Here is a 20,388-nt window from a genome sequence, read left to right as displayed (position 1 = left end):
CAAAAAAGTGAAGGTATAATTGGTTAATTTTGATTATGAATATTTTTTTGCTTTTAATTACTACGTTATTTATATATTTCCCCATTCTGTTATATTTAAAGTTAGGATTTTTTTTTTATTTGATTTTATATAAGTGACTGACAAGCTCCTGATATACGGAGAGCCATTTCTTCTATGTATTCCACTAATGTTTTTCCTATTTTTTATGAATTTCCATTGCAGGACTTCTCTAACCTTGTAGCGTGTAACTTTATTTTGCTAAAGAGCCCAATTTGGAGAAGGGAAAATATCTATACAAATTCAATTTCTTGCAACATGACAAAATAAATCAAAGAAGATTTTCATAGTTGGTCAGCTGTTAGGTTCTCTTTAGCTAGGAAAATCAGTATTGTTAAGATGAATATCTATTCCAAAACATATTTCTTTACAGAAAGTCTTGCTTGAATTCCTTGCCATATGCCTTGCTTTGTATGGTAGTCATCACTCATTATTGTCAGTTTACTAGCAATCAGGTTGTGCATCACTGTGTGAAAATATGAAACCAATGTAAGAAGCTCTTTAAGACAGAGGTGCTTTTTTCAGTAGCTTCACAGAAGAATAATTCTATATTACAATGGCAGCCCTCCTTAACTGTTACTTTACTTAATGTATGCAGTTACCAGGTGTCTGGACCTTCCAAGATCTGTATAATGACAATATGTTCTCAACATTAGATCAACTATATCTTAAATAAGGAATTCCTTCAACACAATCTTTATATATATATATGTCAGAAAAAATGTTAAAAGATACTTCCCTAATCTTCCTTTAGTATCCATACTTAAATAAATTGTAGGTAGTAATTTACTGAGTTTATGAATTAATGCCATGGTGTGCACCTCTAAGTAATATCAGGCAAAGCTGGGAAAGGAATATTTTTATTAGCATCTCATGCAGAGAATGGAACTCACTTATTTATAATACACATTTCTCATCAATCTGTTTAAAATATGCTCTAATTCATATTTAAATTATCTGGTACAGATCTTTGTTGATTAAAATTATGCAAAATATATAAATGACTGTACATTAATTGTGAATTATGCTATTTAGTAGGATCCTTGCTAGGTTATGTATTTTCTGTCCATCCTAAATTAAGACATAGAGGAAAAGATATTTACTTATCATATAGTACCTACCTTAAAATTACTTGTAATCTTCAACTTGCGGTGTTTGAAATCACATCTAATGGGATTAGTTTATATAGCAATAAATTCACAGGAGTAACAACTGTACATTGTTAACACTGAACTGATTATGCACAACTATAAGAATTATTTTTTGTGAATATGGCATGAACATATTAATTCTATCCTAGAAATGTCTGCTGGGTTCCAGGCATTGTTTTTGTTATGCTGGCACTTTTTTCAATTACCCCTCTGAAATGGATAGGAGTGGTGTTTTAAGTGATTATGATTTAGTGCATTTTAACACTCCCTTTGTATTGTTACATTAATTGTTATGGCACTATGAGTCTGAATACTTCGTTGTAACTCTTTCATTGTTATGCAAATATTTCAAATCTAAAAACAGTTAAGTTGTATTTCATATAGTCCCTACCACATAGTGGGAACAATCTCAATATGCTTTATAATGCAAAGATGTAATTTTGCTCTTTATATTAAGAAAGTGTAAAATATGAAAAATATAATGATAGAGGAAAACATGAATTGAGCTAAATCACCAGCATGATTCCTTTGAACTATATTGCATGCATAACATCAGCAGTAAATACAGATAGTTCAGAAAGTGATCACAAGGAGTATTGACATACTGTGTTACTGGCTAGGAAAAGTGTAGTCAAAACATGCAGTAAAGCTTACAGTACTGCAGTTGGTAACAGTTGCGCTAAAGATAAACTTAAAGTTATGTTTATATGGGTAGTAACAGGACTCTCGCCAGCTGTTACCTACCATGACAACAAACAGAACAGATGTTATTCTGAATAGTGTTACCCTGTACAGAAGACTGGATGAGCAATATCAGGTAGGATTTCTGGAGCCGAGAAGACATTCCATAATATATTAAGACATTTGTCAACTGTTAACAAAAATATCTGTCACTAATATAAACATGAGAACCTTGGAGCCAGTACTGAAATTAGTGTGGCATTCAAATTGATACCCAAAGAAACAATAATTAAAAATAACAGAGGTGCAATGGAACTGTTATTGAAAAAGAAATGTTACCTATTAATATTATTGGTGGGAGCCCACATCTAGAGTGAGTATATGAAAACTGAAAACAGAAATTAAAGAGGCATTTTTTCATGGGGTAGAATTGCTCTGCAAAGTCATGTTACAAATTCCATTAACCACATGCAAACACTATTCACTGAGAACATAATACATATTAAAAGCAGTTTTGAGTGTTTTTTCCATTTAGTTAAAACAAATAATATTAATTTTCTCATTTTTGAAAAAAAGTTATTGAAAAAGGGTGGCTCCATGACACAGTGCTTAGAGCTGCTGCCTCATAGCCTAAGAATCTTGGTTGGAATTCTATATTGAGTTTACATATTCTAATACAGTTATTCTCCCACACTCAAGAAAAGTATGTTAGTTTAATTGGTAACTATGAATAGCTGTGCTGTGTGAATAAATGTGCCCAGTAATGGACTGGACTAATGGACTGGACTAGTAGCTTGCCTTACCCCCAGTGCTTCTGAGGTAGTCTCAAGCACCTGCAGTCTTGAACCGGTTTAGGCTGATCTCATAACAGATTGAAATTTTAGCAGTTTTAAAGGTTTTATTATGTATTACATATAACCCCCTTAATCCATTTTGGTCTTTTCATGGTGGAGCAAATGCATATGTTACAGATTAGAACTCAAAGAGCAGAATGAGGTTAGTAATTCTTACTAATGATTCATAACAGTAAAAGAGTAAAAAAATAAAGTAAACCTCCATGAAATGACTGTCACTTTTGCTTTTTGAGGTCATTTATTATATTTGAGAGGATCTGGATTTTCTTTTTCCTATTTTCCATTGTGGCAAAGTACAGCCATTTTTGAAGCTATGGCAAGCTGAATTAACATTTAGGGATACCTTAAAATGCATTTCAGATATCTTAACTCAAGCTCACATTTTAAGAAATCTGAAAATCATTTCAGATTTCTGAAAATATGTTCCTTTACATTTTAAGATATCTGTGATACATTTTGAGATATTTCAAATACATTTTCAGAAAACTCAAACTGATCTTGCATGCATTTTAAGATATCTGAAATTTATTTTGAAATAAAATGTCTCAAATATATTTCCAGGAATCTTAAAATAGCATCTTGTCCGTTTTCATTTATCTGAAATCCATTTCAGGATATCTCAAAAAAGCTCCTACTATTTATGAGATATCTCAATTTCATTTTAATGTATCTTAAAATAGACAGGTAGTACCATTGAAAACAACAGACAAATCTTACTAAAAACAGATAATTACAGAAAGCCATTTGAGATGTATTGAATTGCAAAATTAAACTGGTTGTAAAATGTAGGGAACTGTTTCTGCCCATTACCATCTGTAACTGGATACTGGATTTTTGAAAGGTAAAAATTAGGTAGTTAGAATTGCCAACAAAACATCATTATCACTTACGTTAAACACTGAAGATCCACAAGGCTGCTTTCTGAGACCAAAGATGTGCTTATTTTTCCCTTATAACTCTACAGTCAGATATGACTCTAATCATATAATTAAATTTGCTAATGACACCCAGTGCCAGTGCTAGTTTATTTTGCACCCAAGGCCAAGCTTATTAGTGTGCCAAACAACTGTTCACTAGGTAAAACCTGTCGCTGGGTTTTCCCCCCTTATGATCTGCGTACTACACGAATACCAAATTTGCCTTTATGGTGGCGCGTAGATGTACTTTACATTTACTTATATTAAGTTCCAGCTTCCTGAAATTTGTCCAAATTGGTATGCTATCCAAGTTCATCTGTAACAGTTTAGCTGATTTACAATAGCTGCACTTACAATACAATACAATTTATTTTTGTATAGCCCAAAATCACACAAGGAGTGCTGCAATAGGCTTTAACAGGCCCTGGCTTTTGACAGCCCCCCAGCCTTGACTCTCTAAGAAGACAAGGAAAAACTTCCCAAAAACCTTGTGTGGAAAAAAAATGGAAGAAACCTTGGGAAGGGTAGTTCAAAGAGAGACCCCTTTCTAGGTAGGTTGGGCATGCAGTGGGTGTCAAAAAAAGGGGGTAAATCTTTCTATATAATACGCTACCATGGCTGTTCATTTGTCTGTCCAGGATTTTAAATCACCTGTAGCTCGCAAACCATTTGACCTATTGACCTGAAATTTGGTACACATATACTACGTGACGTCTACTACCCACTTTCGGGGTGATGATTGTCCTCCAAGGTTATTCCTCTTTTTATTTTTATTTTATTTTATCATAGAATCAACTCTCGGCAACAACCAGCAGGGCTGCCTTGCAGTACATGTGTATGGGCGCCATTCTCATCCCTACCACCTTCACTGTCACTTCCTTTTCCTCTTCATATCTTAAATCATTCTTGAGGCAGATTGAAGACTTTAGTGCCAGCTTAAGTGAAAAATTAAAGAAAATGTACTAAGTAATTGCAACACAAACACTGTCTCAATCAGTTTTAAAACGAAAAGATGCCGGTGAAAGAAGAGAAGAAGCAGGCCACTAGGGTGGAGAAAAGAAGATCTGCTCAGGAAGCAGCAAGCACATCAACCTCTGAGCAAACAAATGCTAAACATACAGAGAAAGAGTATGAAAACTATGAATGCTCAAGTCAAGTGTATTAACTGTATGTTATCGTACAGTGCGCCGCTACTGGTACAATACAATACACAGAACAGAACACAAGTAATCATCAATACAATACAATAGTGCAATTGAAATATTACAAGTATATGGCAGAATTCAACAGTAGATGATATCACATAATAGGATCTGGATTTGTCCAGAGTCCCGAAGACCTCCGCCATCAAGCTGCCTCCCCCTGTTGGCCATTCCACAGCTGAGTCAGTGCTGGGCCATCCAGTCTGATGAAAGGACCCCTCTGCTCGATGATTCCTGTGATCCTCCATCAGAGATGACTTTTCCTTAGGTAGGCAAAACAACTTGGCAGTAGGGCAGTGGCACCAAGAGCCACATATGAGTACCGGGAAGAGAAACAGAATAGGTGAGGGTTAGTAACAAATTATCACTATTGCATTAACTATGATTATTAACAGAGATGCAGTATGTACAGTTAATCAGCAGCTTTAGTCAGGATATGCTTAACTGAAGTAGTGAGTCGTCAGCTAGGATTTGAAAGCTGAGACCGAAAGGGCATCTATTGTAGCAGACAGACCATAAAAGTACAACCTCCCACACTTATTTCATTAATCCTTGGAAACATAAGCAGACCGGCATCTTGAGATCTTAATATGCGTTTTGGTTTGTAAGTCATGATAAGTTCAGATATTTAAGCCAGACCTCGGCCATTTAAGGCTATGGTAAAAGGAGGAATTTTAAATCTGTCCTAAACTTAACCAGGATAAATTGTAAGAATTTAAGAACTGGAGTTATGTGTTGGTATTTTCTTGTTCTTGTAGTAATTCTTGCAGCAGCATTTTGGATTAACTGGAAGTTGTATGAAGAACAGTATGAACATCCAGTGAACACCACATTGCAGTAGTCAGTTCTAGTAGAAGTAAATGCATAAATTAATTTCTTAGTATCCCGCTTATTTAGAAAATGTCTTAATTTCCCAGCATTTTTAAGATGGCCCTTGACAGATGCATCAATCACGTTTTGGCGTGTCACACTGTTGGGGAGGGTCTCATAAGTGTTCAAAAATCACATAATATATGAAAGTTATGTGCATCTGCCTATAATTCCAACTCACTTCTTGTATTTTTGATACAACTAGCATTAAGGCAAGCAATTTTTAATGTATTACTTATTATGCTATGGCACTTTAATTTTCGGATTACTTTTTACTTGGGATTTTAGCCCACTGCATCATGCTTTATATGTAAGGGTTAAACATAATGAGTAGTTATTCCCAATGAATTGTTAATGCCCTTTCACATAGTGCAAGTCAAGCAAACATATATTCTAAACACTATTCCCTATATGGAGATAGATTACACTTGATTATCTTGGAAAGACAGTTTTTTTACTTTTGTAATGTCACATTTTGAGCTTCTAATGTACAGTATGAGCAATGCAACAGCTTACAATATTTTCACATCCCTTTCCATAGAAAATTAGCTTAAAGGAAATGCCTGCTTTGTGTTGAACTGTAAACAGATTGAGACAGGAAGTGGCACTTCACTGTCAAAGGTAACACAAGAGATGGTCAAGGAGGCAAACACCAATAAAGTGCAGAGGTAGAGCCAAGTGAGAAAAATACACCAGCAATAAAACAAAATTGAATATGTGCAGATTGCTGTTGTGCAATTGTATATTTGGTCCATCTATCCCTCTGGGTTCTTCTCACTCTTGGCAGAATGATGCAGTGCAAGTTGGGATGCACACACAGTAAAACAAAAGAAAACTGTATAAAAAGTGTAACCATAGAGATGTCAAGAATCTGTGCTGTCTGGTGATGTGGACTGTTTTATAATAGGCCTACGTGCTGCTTGTTGCTTGCAAATGTTTGCATAACCACAGAAATGCATGAGTGTGGTTGTAAATTTTCTAACTGTTTCTACAAAGTATTAATTTCTACTTCATTACTGATTTTATGTGCCCAGCTGATTGAAATGTGTTGTTTTGCTTTTCACTAATAAATACTAAAGCAGTTTTCTGCCCATTTGTAGTGCAACCGTGTTTTATTTTTAATTGAAAACAAATGCTAATATTTAAAGTAAAAATATATGCAAACAATAAATGTAGTGTGTCAATATTTTTTTTTTACTTTCACTCAAGATGTATTAGGCTATAGCTGGTTTTTGGGGGTAGGGTAGTATTATACCATTATTAGGATGCTGAGCTGATGGGCCATTAGTAAGAACAAATGGACTCAGATGACACATGGCATAGCCTTGGCAGTTATAGTACCAAAGAATCAGTGGTAATTCTAGTTTAAGGACGTCAGTCTTCTTTTCTCTTGCTTTCAGAGTTTTGTTTCTCCAACTTTCTCCAATCAAAATAAAGCTTACAAACATTACAGTTGAATCTGGCAAGCTATTTTGGCCAAGGTCTCTTGCTTCTTCAATTTCTGTTCAATTACATTAGTTTGTGAATTATCAATACAGAATTAGTTACCATTCAAGCACCACAATTAATTGGGTATGGAGAGGTACAACCTTAGACTATAAATTTGAAAATAGCTTGCAAATACCAAGTTCCATATTAAACATTTTCGTTGATGTAATGTTATGGAAGCCAAAATTAACCTAAACAATTGATTTAAATGTGAACAGAACATTTGTTAAAAGATGTTTGTACTATAGTTCTAATATTTGCAGCATCTGTTGGAATGATTTTGTTTTGTAAGTATAAATACAGTCAACCCTCCATATCCAAAAGTTTTGCATGTGCAGATTCAACCAACCACTGAAAATTTTCTAAAAAATCCAGAAAGTTGCAAAAATCAAAATCTGAATTTGTCATACACAGACCATTATGCAGAATCCATGTAAATTAACTGATCTGTAGGCTTACCCTTCTGTAGCTTCCCACCATAGGAACTGAATAAAAATTACTTATCCACTTTTTAGTTGGCAAGCTTCTCACACAAAGCAAACACACTTGCTGTGTTCGGTAGATGAAGCAGCCTCATTCTCTGGCAGTTGCCACCTTTATAAAGGAAAGCTCATTCTTGCTCACCTATCTTACACCTGCTTCTGAATGCTACCAGTCGTCAAGGTAAGGAGCAGTTTCCATCTTTAGGCTTCTCATAGTACTGCCCTCCCAGCCAATCAAAGAGTGTCTGCACATTAGCCGGCAGACACCTGGCCAGGACATCGGCTTTAAACTTAAAGTTGTCTAAAGTTGTCTAGATGAGGCACAGGCATGCAAAAAGCTGTTCAGGCTGGAAGAAACTTGGACACATTCTGATTACATGTATAGTAAGTACTCAATACACTGTCAGTATTAAGTTGAAGGTTCAACCAATGAAACCCTTATTACTGACAGGGAAGTGCTGACCTATGTTACTTTAAACAAAGGTAGTTCAGTTGGCAGTCCTGACTGTAAGGCACTATAAGGACCTTGGCATCACATTGTGTGCACACTTTGTTTCTGCGAAAAAATGGCTAAAAAGCAATATGGTGGTCAAAGCAATACTTTATAGGCTAAGAGGGAGGGCAAAGTGTTATCTCTAAACAAGAAAATAAAAATCTTAGATCTTTTAAAAAGTGGCATATCACTTGACAAAGTCGTTTTTCTCTAAACAATACAGAATAACCAATATTTCCATAGTATTAACATTGTATTACGTATTATACGTAATCTAGAGATGGTTTAAAGTAGACAGGAGGATGTGTGTAGGTTATATGCAAATACTATGCCATTTTATGTAAGAGACTTGAGCATCTGTGGGTTTTGGTATCTGTGAATGCTCCCAAAACCAATATTACCGAGATACAGAGGCCTGACTGTAAAATGCTTGCTTTTACATTCACAATGATGGTACCTTGCAATTGTTAGCAATGCTTTAGAGATCACACTACAAGAACACCAAGCACTATGCCATCAGCACCTTGTGATTCTTTGTTCTATTTGAATGCACATATGCCATGGTCTCTCAAGACCAACAGTTGCCTATATATGTGTATATGTATTGTGGCGGCCTGGACACCCCTTGGATGTATGTTCCGGGTGAGGAACCATGGGCTGCTCAATACCTCCCCCAGGACACTTGGTGGTAGCCTCCCTGGCTGATGGTGGTGCATCAGCTTCCCACAAGGCTCCATGGGAGATGGAGTTTTCTACAGCCATGTTGGGATCTGGAGTTGCCGCCAGGGGGCGCTGCATGGGTCCCTGAGCCCAGCTGGACTAATCTTCAGCCCCACCCAGGTGTGCAACCAGAAACAGGTGATCAAGCATGGGTGGGCCATAAAAGGAGCCAGCAACCACCACTCAACGGCCAGAGTTGGGTGGAGGAGGACAAAGCTTGACGGGAGGAGTGGTGGTGGTGGTGCCAGAAGGGAATGTTGTGTTGGAGATTGTGTTTTGGGACTGTGTTGTGCCTGTGGGGTTCATGGGGAAGATGTGCCCCACAGGTGAAGAAAAATAAGTCTTTTGTTTATTTTATATGTGCCTTGGTGTCAGTCTGTGTCGGGTCAGGTGCAATATGGCGCCTTGTTACAATATATATATATATATATATATATATATATATATATATATATACACATACAGTATATGGCATATCTAAATGCAATAAAAATGCAGATATGTGTCCTTTGTGTATCTATACTAATAAAAGGCAAAGCCCTCACTGACTCACTGGATCACTCATCACTAATTCTCCAACTTCCCGTGTAGGTAGAAGGCTGAAATTTGGCAGGCTTATTCCTTACAGGTTACTTACAAAAGTTAAGCAGGTTTCATTTTGAAATTCTACGTGTAATGGTCATAACTGAATCCTACTTATGTACATATATACGTCCATAACCTGCAGCTCGGTCGCCATGTGAGGCAGCGTTGCATCCCCCATCCCCACCCCTCCCACGTAATTGGCTGCCTGCCCATATAAGGCCATCCGTCGCTCCGGTCTCTTCATTTCCTTCCTTGCTTCGCCATGGTATTCATGTCTCCCTGCTGATAACTGCAGCCTTTTTATTTAATCCACGGCTTCTCCGCTGTTTTATTGTGCTGATACCTGCAGCCTTTTTTTTTAATCCATGGCTTCTTCTCTGTTTTATTGTTCATTTATTATGCTTATAGTTATTGTGTAGGTATTTTAGACTTAGTTTACATTGTTCAGGTACCCATTTCTTTTACCGTTCCAACCGTTCCCACATTAACATGTCTATCGAGGTGATCACCATCGATCAAAGAACTGTCACTTACCGAGTAGTTTCCATGCCCGGAGGTGCCGCCTGCCTTTTACATTCTCTGTGTTACATATTGCACGGCCATATCAGGCTCACTCTTGATATCCGGAGGAACATTGTGTCTTATGTATTGAATGACTGGGACAGGTTCAAAGTGTGGACTGATGACGGTACAGGAGATAATTATACTACACAGGAGAACTATAAGAGTGAAATGCTTAAGCCCTTCACCTATGGTTCTGCATGTGAGTTGATGGCTGCCGCTGAATTGTTCAGTTGTCGCTTTCAAGTGTACCGAAATGGCCAAATATTTTACACCTTTGGAGAACCGCCAATGCCTCTTAAACATCTTAGATTCACAGGTGACAATATGAGTAGTGGACACTTTGATGTTTATGAATGTTTCAACTCTCAAAAGCTGGATGCGAAGTTAACGATGAAGCTGGTTGTCTGCTTACAACCCTTGACAGATGCCGAATGTCACTTCAACACAAGTCTTTCAAATACTAACGTAATTGAAACAAACTATGAAACTCAAACTGATTATGACAGCAGCAATTCAAGCTGTGAGAAAACAGGATGCCAGCCCACCGCAGAGTATGCACATTTGCAAAATCAAAATGTCCTCACACAAACACATTCACTCATCACTCATTTTTTCAGGATGTGGAATGGAAACAAGAGCAACTAGAGAAAAACCTATGCAGACATGATCAGAACAAGTAGGCTCATGTACAGTGTGTGGTTAGCTGGGTACACTAACTGTTGTACTACCATGTTGCCCTTGTTATGCTAAGCCAAGGCACATCAAATGGAAAATAGATTTAAGGATCAGAAAGAGAAATGAAGAAACATAGTGGGAAATGAGCATGCTCAGAACTGAAAGTAACAAAGGAAACTGTGCTAAAACCTAAGTCATGTTAAAGAGTTGCAAGCCAAAGTCTTAAACCAGAAAGAATGATGTCACATCATGTGACCCACAAAGACATGCTTCCAATAGCCCTCATCACAAGGTTTGCTGAAAATGGTGGCATAAACAAGACAAAATGCAGTCACTGCAATTTTCCAAATATAAGATTAGTAAAAAAACAAACCTAAACAGTAATTGATCAGTTCAGCTCAGAATGTTCCTTAGTACTTCAAACAAACAGGCCTTATTTAAAACTCTGATGCTAAACCGCTAGTTGAAATATGCAGGTGGTAAATTAGTACATTCAGTGTTCATTTTGAAGGTCCTGTGATTGTGTAAGAGTTGAAAAATATCTGTAATGCTCACCAGATGTGCAGGCTGAGCAAAAACAAGGCTTTCTGTCCTCACTTGTGATTTTAAGTGAGCAAGGTTATTAGACATCATGTATAACTCTTAATATATATGTGGAATGCTAGTTATTTTGCGTCTTGTAATTTGGCATTTAAGTGATCAAAAGAGTAGACAACATGATGGTGTCCAGTTTGAGTCGAATATCAAAGAACACAGCTGAAAGAGTGGCCCTGACTGGCCTAGTGCCAGACTTGGCTTTCAGTTATGTGATACCTAATTTGTGTTTTGATCTTTTAAATTCTTCAGTTGTACAGCTGTTTACTGTGAAGCAAAAAAAGAGAATAGCTTATAAACTAAATTCAGGGGAGAGTCTCATACAGTATATTAGCGCGAATCTAGGTGTTCTAATGCTTAAAAAAGTGCACCTAACTTTACATTGTATTTACTCATGAAGATATCACACTGGCAGGTTCTCCATTACAGGTTATAAGGGTAGCTTTTGTAAGCAGACAATGTGAGGAGCCAAAGAAAGGTTGGGGTACTACCCTTGTAACACCTTTTAATATTAACAAAAAAGACAGCCAACAAAACTATTCAAAAAAGAAAAGCAATATAAGGCATTATAAAAATTGAATAAGCATTCACTAGCTCTGTCCTTCACTAGTGTAAGTTCGATATCTGATGCCACCTTCCAGGAACGGGCTGGGTCTATAGGACTGATACCAGAAAGTGTGGACTTTTCTCTACATAGTGGGATGGGGTCAGTTGTCCTTCTTGGACTTTTTTTTTGTTACTGTGGTGAAGGAAGGAAAAGATAATGTTAACATCAGTGCCCCTTCTCATCCTAGGGTGGAAATTCTTGTCTCACCAGAGCTATGAATGTGGTCCCGAGGCGCCCATGCATGACAAGGGCCTTGTAGATTCCTTTGTGCAAAATATTCATGTCAGTTTTTTTATTTAAAACATGATATATGACTAATATTTACTACTGGAAAAATTAATGGGTCATTTTTTTCCATATTTTGTAATGCTTTTCTATAACATTGATCAAACATATCACAGCTCCTCGGAACTTGACATTAGCATCTGTGCAGTAATTCAGTCAGATATGCTAAGTTAATAGTTCAGTGTGTAAACAGCATATTATTCACCTAAACCCAACAATCACAGTAAAAAAGGATAGACCAAAGTATATCATATGAATACCAACCATTGACCACAAACTTTAAAATGTCATATCAAAACCAGTGGGCAAAGTTACTGAGACTGAATGCTGAATTGTTATTTACCAAAGTAGGATATTAAAATGTTCCATCTTAATTGAAGGTGTTGGAGATGTCGACCATAGCATGACAGACTGCATTTTTCACTTCAAGTGATTTTTAATAGCGTTCTTAAAGCATTAAAACTATCCTGCTACAATGCTGGTTATTCAGATTTTGCTTGCTTTAAAGAGAATTGCAGCCCTTAGATCTTCTTCTGTGCTGCTCTGCATATAGAAAAACATTATAATGAGATCATTTTGAAGACATTTTAAGTGGTAGTTAGGAGTTCGTATGTTTGCTGACATATAAAAACTAATACACACATTGGTAATAGTGAAGTGGCAACTGGGAGGCCATCTGTGCCCAAGATTGTGTAGACGCAAAGGGGAATTCCATGGCATCCTTTTCATGTTTTGACTACTTACTACCAGAATTTTATTAAAATTATTTGTAAGACGAGACAGAAATTCTAAAATTAGGGTTGAAATATGTCAATAGAGTAATGAGGAGCAATAAAAGGAAGTTAAAATTACATTAATTTTGTTAAACATCTGTTTTAAATAAGTATTAATAAGTTGAGAGTTTTTAATGCATTTTTTTTGTTACAGGTAATTTACGTTTTGAACACCAAATGTGATGAGCATGAATCAAACTTGCAGACTTTGCGGGAGGCTCACCAAGAGGAGATTCAGCGTATTGTGGAGGAAACAAGAGAAAAGATACTTCAGTATAAGAACCGGGTTGGAGAAGAAATGGACTTGCGCCAGCAGTTGCAAGCCATGGAAGACAGCTTAGAGCAGCATGAAAAGTTAAAGGAAGAGGCACTGTCAGACTTCGAAATGTATCGGAAGCAAACAGAAGAACGAGAGCTTAGAACTGAAACAGAGCAGGCAGAGCGTATAATGGCATTGTCAAAGGAGATGCTTGACATGAAAAAAGAATTTGAGGACAGGTTGCAAAGCTTTGCAGAGCTGCAAGATAAGCTTAATCAGGAGAAGGCACAGATGATGGCTGAACTGGAAAAGGCAAGCCAAGAATCCATAAGCCTGCAGGATGAATGTCAGATGTTACGAAGGAGCAATGTGGATGAGAAAGGAAAACTTGAAGAGATATGCAACACAAAGACACATGCTTTGAGAGAGGAGGTTGAGGAACTCAGAACTGAGAAGCATAAAATGGAGGAAAGCTTTGAGCACCAAATCTGTACAATGAAAGCCACTCATGAGGAAGAATACGAAGCCCTTAGGAGAACACTGCAGCAGACTATGGCAGACACTTTAAAACTCTGGCAACAAAGAGAACTAGAACAGAGAAAAGCCCTTCAGACATCTCTACAACAAAAACTAAAAAAGGCAGAAGCTGAGCTAGAGGTAAAGTGCCAGAAATTAAATGACTGCAAGAAGCATTCGCTAAAACTACAAGACAGAATCCAGGTAAAATTATACATGTTATATAATATATTTCCTCTGTTTTCTCTCACTGTACCTCATACCCTTTATGATATCACTTTATGAGTATATGTTTACGGGTATTTGGTGGGAGGCAAAGTAAGCACATGTGTTTTCTAGGTTCCTGTATTTGTGTATTGAATCTTGTGTCCATTATCTTGACATGAAGTGGAATTTGTTTATAATGTTTTGTACTGGACAGGTAATGAGGTAAGTTTTCATTCAAAGCTTTTGGTTTCTAGTCATTTTCCCCATACATTACATTGCATGTGCAAGTGGCTGAAATAAGCTTCAAAACTGTGAGTTCCATACTCAGTTGTTCCTGAGTGGTTTGACAGTCCAGAGTGACCTTAATATAGAGCTGTAGCTGTCAAGGATTGAGAGGTTCTAGTTAAGATAATTCAGATGCCCTTTGAACACCTTCTTTTGGAAGTATACTTGATATACTTTTCATAGAGGAGACCTAAATTAAGATGAATGTTAGCACTAAGCTGGTATGGTATAGAAAATAAAGAGGCTTTGCAGAAATCTCAGTTGTTACAGCAGAAATGTCAGTCAGTCAGTCAGTCAGTCATTATCCAACCCGCTTGTGTTGTATTTTTGCCAAACACTTACTATTTTTAAGTTTTCTCACTTCAAGTTTTGAGCTAGGCACTTTCAGTTTTGTGGGAGTTCTAGCCTAAAAACCATCCTAGCTCTGTGATTGAAGGAGCAGGTTTCTGGTTGTTCTTCTCTAATTTTTAACATCTTAAATGAAAAAAGGCTTATTTATTTATTATTAGTTGATATTTTACTAAAATAATTTGTTACATAAAAAATGAATAAAATATTTAATTATATTTACAATATGATAGAGCCTAAAATGTGGAACACAGTTCTTGTGTGGTGTTGCATCTTGCATATATTTGGTATATTCACCACATCTTTTGTAGCCAAGTTTTAAATATGGAGGTTTATGAGATGGCCACATCAGATTTTAGTAAAATTATTTTTAAAACTGAAATATCTTGTTCGTAGTGAAAAAATCTTTTTTTCTTCAAAGACAGTTACAAACACCACAACAAAGCACTTTATTTAATCACATTTTATATATTTAGGTAACTTGTCAGTCATCACTATCTTGATTTGAAAAATACATAGTATATAGCAAGCCTGTGTTCTTCTGCATTGCCCAAGGCAATAACAATTGCTCCTGCAATGGACTGATACCCTGCTCAGGGATGTTTTCTGTGCTGCTAGTATAGTCTCCACCCTTCACACCCATAAACAGGATTAAGTGGGGTTAAGAATGTTATGTGGTAAATTATGTTAAAAGCATTTGCTTGAATATGCAGCATGTTATCCAACATTCTTTTAAGTGTGCCATACACAAAGAAAGCTTTGTGTGCTTTTTATTTGATTGAGTTTGTGTCCATACTAGCACAAATGCTGAAAATTTTACCACAGCAATATAACCTCCATATGTATGTCATATGTATGTGGTTGAAAAAGTTGAGATCCAGGAAAAATCCCACACAGACACGATAACAAGATGGAGAGATTACAAATCTCTCCTTGTAAGATAATGCATCTCTGGCACATGCATTTTAAACAAATATATAATGTGCTCACATTTTTTGGTGGGCATAGGTAACATGGTAGAGTGGCACAGGAGGCAGATGTGGGGCAGGGCAACAGGGTTAACCTGTTCCCTCATTAGCGCCAGAGCCATGATTGCCGCACCTGCATCCCCCAGTTTTTTAAAAGAGAACTAAGGTGCGAGGAAGAGACAAAATAAGAGAAAGAAGAAGAACAACAACAACACACACACACAACAGCAACGCAGCAACACCCTAACCGTGATTGAGCGCAGTATCTGGTGCCTGAGAGCCAGCTTGAGAGAGAGGAGGCAGAGTGGTCTGTAGCCTCGCAGAACAGCAGGGGTGGATTGTTAGCTGCTGATTTGCAGACGGCAGGAGAGCATGAGTGAAGACAGGAGGACAGCTAACTCAGAGGCAGCCAAAACGGGAGTCAGACGGGAGAACTGCTGGTGTCTCTGCTGGTTGAGCAATCTGTTGGGTGAGCTGGGGAGATGGGAAAGAGAAGTTGTGCTGGACTCCGTGAAAAGAAAAAACAAAGAGTAAGAACCAGATGACTGTGTTTTTAATGCAGTTTTATCTTAAGATTATTTTTTGAAATTTTAACTCACAGAATTTCACTTGGATTTTTTGGTTTATTTATTTATGGAAGATTTTTTACATTTTTTGGATACTTCTGCTTGGATTTCAATAAAAGCAGCGCATCACTTTGCACCATCACCTTGCTGACTATGTGTGTCCTCATTTGCCCAACTCATCCTCAGGTATGTTATTAATGGTTCAAGTAACTCCTCGAAGCGACATTGGATTCATGGAGCTGACCCGACCATCACACTCCTAAAGACAGTTGTTATTTATATAACATATGTGTAGCATTGCACAACATCACAGGCCATTTTACAAAGCAGGGATGACTACTATTCAGATAGTAAAAGTAGTGTGATGAGCCAGGCAAATGTGGACACACACAGTTAGGAAGGGGTTATTGCAAAAATTCAGTGCCTTTATTAAATCCACAAACAAACAGTGTCCTATAGTGAGTGCAGTGCATAAAACTCTTCCATAAATAAATAATCCATAGAAAAAGCGAATCGCCTGTGAGTTAAAATCCAGCCATAAAACCAAATATACTTTGAAGAGAAAACATTCTATCACTGTCAACTCAATGACACATAAAATAAAATTTCTTAATATCCTGCCAGTATCAAACAGAAGCCAGCCCTGGACAGGTTAAAAACCCATTGAAGGGTCCTCTCCACTATACCCTGTACAAGGATTATTTATGACATCTTTGAAGAAGAGAAAGACCCTAGCAAACATAGGGAGAATATACAAGTTCTACACAGACACCATCTGGGTGTGACATTTGAACTCAAGGAAAAAACACAAACCACTGCATGAATATATTCAATATCTGTTTAGCAAGCTAATTTCCCTTTCATGTCTCTTAAAATGCGGCACAGTGGTGCAGTGGTAGTGCTGCCGCCTCGCAGTTAGGAGGTCCAGGTTCGCTTCCCGGGTCCTCCCAGCGTGGAGTTTGCATGTTCTCCCTGTGTCTGGGTCAGTTTTCTCTGGGTGATCCAGTTTCCTCCCACAGTCCAAAGACATGCAGTTTAGGTGTATTGGAGATCTTAAATTGTCCTGTGGGTGTGTGTGTGTGTTCCCTGCCCGGGATATGTTCCTACCTTGTGCCCTGTGCTGGCTGGGATTGGCTCCAGCAGATCCCATGACCCTGTAGTAGGGCTATAGCGGGTTGGAAAATGACTGACTGACTGTCTCTTAAAATGTGCTCTGTTCATTTGACATGTAGTATTTATTTTAGTCCTGAGTCAGTCTCGGAAAGACAGCCTGTGATTTTGATTTGACTCAGTCATGGCAGAAGTTTGGGCGAAGGAGAACCTTTTACAGTGATTTTGTTTTTTTCATTACTATGAGATGCTATTTCCTGCAGTCAGTTTAGGTTTTGAAAATATGAGAAACTGATTTAGCATCATATTTGTAAGTCATGATAAAGAAATGAAAAGATGCAAGGTATATCTTATAAATGTAATTAATAAAAAAAATGCACCCATAACAAATGGCATACCAATATGTAAACACATGCTTTACAGTATGTTTATCTGCTTTCACTTAATTGATGCTTGAGGGCTAAGTGAAACATAAGATAACTTTAAATTACCATTGTATGTATTGGTTAGATTAAATCTCGGTTTCATTCATTTTTATTTAATATTGGTGCCAGCTTTACTGTAGTTCCAAAGCTGCCAAAATGGGCTCTGGGCCCATGTTGGAGTAAGCAGCTTTGGGAAGTAAATCAATAAACACATTTTACTGTGGAAACAAATACTGGTGATATTTCTCGAGAGTCTGATGGAAGTATTCTTGTTTGTTTTTATATCGTGTTATGTAAACATTTACATGCAATTTCTCTGGTTCTGAATGCCTTGGAGATTGTGTACTACATACTGTATTTCCATTTCAAAGAGTGGTTATTCCACCACAGGGAGTGCAATTGAGAAAGTTCCTTACAAGCATGCTGCTATTTATAGCCAACTTGTTTGTCAGCAGGAAGCTTTTTGGCAGATAATAGTTTGTTCATGCATAAACATATGAATTATCATAAAACTACATGCTTTATGTAGGTTTTTTTGCAAATTTGTAAATGAGTAAAGCCTGTCTTTCGTATACCTTGCTGCTAATGAGGATTATTGGCTGTTCTCATTGATATCTATAAATATGTCACAGGGATCTTAAGTCATATTTTAAGCTCTAGTATGTTTTGGCAAGTAGTGTGCAATGCAGAGGAATTGTTTTAAGGTTATTCTGCAGGCAGCAAATCTGCAAAATTATATAGCACTACCTCATAATTCTATATGAAACTCATGCTCTTTGCTGTTTCATGCATAACAAAGGATGTGTACTATAATGTGTCAATTGAAGCTGTTAACATTTGTCAGTGTTACTGCTGAAATGACAGTAACATTTGAAATCCAGTTTTGATATGGGTTACTTAACACCACTTTCACACTGAAATGGGGTAGTTTAAGTTGAATTGTCATAAGGGAAAAGGCACACTGTACGCTAGTAACAGCTATGTGTGCATCTTTTTCATGTTGTATGTGATATCATTTGTATCGGATATGACAGTATTTGAAATAATATAGCACTCTAAAATCACAACCCGAGTTATCAAAAGGTTTATGTTATAATGGGTAAGCTGTTGTTTAACTTCTTGTGACATCATGCACTGTTGTGTCTTATCATGGATAGTCAATATACACTGGAGAATTTAATGCTGATGAGAAATGTGCCAGTACTATTTACTGTTTAGCCATAAAAGAATGTCATTGACTTAAAGTCTTTGGCAATAAAACCATACCTGACTGCAAATTGATTAAGATAATCAGCACAATTAATTGCAAAACATACAAAGACTGATCAAAACATTCTGTGACTGACCTAAGATAAATATAAGTAAATCCAAATTTTATTTTTCAACCTAATTGTTTTGAACAGTTGCACATTTGGTAAAACATTCACAAAGCTTTTCTGTGCCACTTAGGTAATGTTTTACCTTCCTTCTGTAGTTGACTTGACTTCTTTGCATAGAACATCACACAGAGGTAACCCTTCAGATTGCAGAATGGAACATCTCTTCACATGTAAAGTTTTGCTGAGCAGTTTTTGTAACCTATGCATTAAGATTTGGGAGCATTATTGTAAAGCAATGCAATAGTGTGATAGTCAATTGCTTTTTTGTGATTGGCTACCACAAATCCCAAAACCAAGGCTGAATTAAGAATCCCAAAGGTGTGTAAGCTCAAAGGCCAGTCTTTACCTCATTTCACCTCAGTACTCCCACCAAAGTTACCTGCATTGGGCACACACATACAGTATGTGCACATGTTATGCTCATCTTATTTGTCAATAATAAATTGGATACAGAGATTAAAGTAGAAATATGTACAAAACGTTATATTGGGTCAACTTAAGTTTTCTTTTGTATTCATTAATTTATTATAATGAATGTAACAAACTAATTGGTCGAGTGTAACATCATATCTGCAGGAAACAAACATTTCCCCAAAATCACAACAAACATCAGCTAAACATTTTTAAAAGGCTTATTCCACTTTGTAGCTAAAAAGTTTTTATGTAATGGAGTATTTTGGGGTTGCTTATTTGACTATGTATTGCTGCTAAAACTCCTAGAATTGTTGATATCTGCCAGCATTTATGGCTTGTTCATAGTGCTTGTTCAGTTCATCATTTTTTTTTTTTTTTAAATGTCATATACAGTTTCCAGCACAAGTTTTTTATTTCTGACCCTTCTTTTAAGTGAGCGTCCATGTGGCCTTTTTCTTTTTTACTGCATTGTAACACATCAAATGTACAATCACATTAAAAGTAACCTGTTAGACAGCTGCTATGATCCTGCCCCACTCTTATCAGCCAACTAGAACTCATTTTTCCTTTAGAAGCTTTTTATTTAGGTTTGATTGGATAAACGTATAACTGATGAGATTTGTACTGGGGTAGGGGTGTGTGCAGAATAGCTGATTGTCAATATAGTGCAGTTCTGGGTGATATCTCACCAGTGAACAATAGGATTATGACTTTATGAGTACATAAACACAACTATTTGCCCCCTTCCTGATTTCTTATTCTTTTGCATGTTTGTCACACAAAATGTTTCTGATCATCAAACACATTTAACCATTAGTCAAATATAACACAAGTAAACACAAAATGCAGTTTTTAAATGATGGTTTTTATTATTTAGGGAGAAAAAAAAATCCAAACCTACATGGCCCTGTGT

The 20,388-nt window shown here is 36.8% G+C and overlaps 1 protein-coding gene across 2 annotated transcripts in view; it reads left to right on the top strand.

Moving 5' to 3' along the window:
• fam184b (family with sequence similarity 184 member B) overlaps positions 1–20,388 on the top strand; it is an 81,721-nt gene that overhangs the window by 11,622 nt on the left and 49,711 nt on the right. For both annotated transcript variants that reach the window (XM_039751547.1, XM_039751546.1), the window contains exon 2: positions 13,153–13,977. In XM_039751547.1, the coding sequence (XP_039607481.1) occupies positions 13,153–13,977 (825 nt within the window). The remainder of the gene's footprint in view (positions 1–13,152; positions 13,978–20,388) is intronic.

The sequence above is a fragment of the Polypterus senegalus genome, chromosome 4 (assembly GCF_016835505.1).
Source record: "Polypterus senegalus isolate Bchr_013 chromosome 4, ASM1683550v1, whole genome shotgun sequence".
In the NCBI taxonomy this organism is placed as follows: Eukaryota; Metazoa; Chordata; class Cladistia; order Polypteriformes; family Polypteridae; genus Polypterus; species Polypterus senegalus.
Note: the sequence above shows the minus strand (reverse complement) of the source record. Positions and strands in the feature narration are given on the sequence as shown.